The following is a 1,220-nucleotide window of genomic DNA, read 5'->3' as shown; positions in this document are numbered from 1 at the left end:
AAAAACCCATGAATTGATTTAAAATTTTACAGATAGCTTTTTAATAGTAATAGGAATGTATAATAACAAATTCAAGATGCTAGCCTCGTTTAAGTATATAGCCTATGAATACTTAAGATTGCACATAAGAACTAAGAGACTGTGAACAGAAATTGAGACATTTACTATAAATGTATTTAGAAATTGGAATTGGCGACACTAACTTCGGCAGCAGCTTCGTCTTGTTTCACGACTTTCTCAAACTCAGCGACTTCTTCTCTCTCTTTGTCGACCTCCAACAACATTTTCTCTACGTCTTGAGTGGCGCTTATCAATGCCGGCTGCAGCGATTTCAGAGTCTCCTGCATCACCACTACTTGCTTCTGAGTCTCGTCCAGCTGACCCAAACCGCGCTCGTATCGAGTCTTAGCGTTAAGTATTTCTCTGTTTTACATCAAACTTTTCGTTCAATTCTGCACATGGTAATTTACGTCTACTATGCACGTCACTCACTCTCGTTTCTTCGCCAGTAGATCCTTGAAAGTGTTTATCATTTCCAGATATGAGGTCGGTGTCACGTATACTTGCCTGTCCAAACGAATCAGGAACTCCTTACTTAACTTCTCTGTGGATACGTGAAAGAATTGACACATGTTGATACCGGCAACTGTTTCATTTTCAGTGAGCTCGATTTGACCCAGGAATCTAGTCGCCACTGCTAATAAAGCATCCTCTGGCCATGGCTTGAAAAATAATTCGAGTAATCTGTACTTCTGCTCTTAAGTTCTAATTCTTATTGTCCATTAAAAAGTCTGACAAGTATTCGTGCAGAGTTTATATTAAGAGTGTCTCAAAACTAGTGTGAGATATTGAAATGGGAGGTTCCTGACAATTTTAAACAATATTTTCCTTAGTGAAAAAGTTCTCCGAGGCGTGGTTGAGGAGTTATTAACAAGAAACCCCGACCAATCAGAGCGCTCGGTTGGCGCGAGCTTCGAATCGGGAGCGTTGGCTCGGATCCGGACGCCTGGCCTATCAAAAATTTATTATTTCCCCATCCATTTCATTTGAATAACGATTAAATCTATTAATTGTTCTTAATTTCCTTGCATTGTTATTCATGTAGTTTATTATTCGTCATTTTCTTAAAACGCTTCGTATTGAGCGGAGCGCTTGTTCACACGTCAAAAATCGCGTGTCCGGATTCGAGCCAACGCTCCCGATTGGAAGCTCGCACCAAC

The 1,220-nt window shown here is 40.2% G+C and overlaps 1 protein-coding gene across 1 annotated transcript; it reads right to left on the bottom strand.

Annotated features, from left to right (window-relative positions):
- Positions 1-131: 131 nt before the first annotated feature.
- LOC108630710 (dynein heavy chain 7, axonemal-like) lies at positions 132-879 on the bottom strand. Its single transcript, XM_026818587.1, has 2 exons — positions 493-879; positions 132-423 (listed from the first exon to the last, which is right to left on the bottom strand). Exons 1-2 carry the CDS (start codon positions 630-632, stop codon positions 177-179), a joined length of 387 nt encoding a protein of 128 aa, XP_026674388.1. The 5' UTR covers positions 633-879; the 3' UTR covers positions 132-176.
- Between the last annotated feature and the right edge of the window lie 341 nt (positions 880-1,220).

Source organism: Ceratina calcarata, unplaced genomic scaffold (genome assembly GCF_001652005.2).
Source record: "Ceratina calcarata isolate Rehan_Ccalc_2016 unplaced genomic scaffold, ASM165200v1 scaffold1434, whole genome shotgun sequence".
NCBI lineage: Eukaryota > Metazoa > Arthropoda > Insecta > Hymenoptera > Apidae > Ceratina > Ceratina calcarata.
The sequence above is the reverse complement of the archived record's forward strand: the minus strand, read 5'-3'. Positions and strand labels throughout refer to the sequence as shown.

Excerpts from the sequence above, each read along its gene's own strand:
- LOC108630710 (XM_026818587.1), bottom strand. The coding sequence starts at position 632 with ATGTGTCAATTCTTTCACGTATCCACAGAGAAGTTAAGTAAGGAGTTC. Across the intron at positions 424-492 it reads CTACTGGCGAAGAAACGAGA|AGAAATACTTAACGCTAAGA; the intron begins GTGAGTGACGTG and ends GATGTAAAACAG.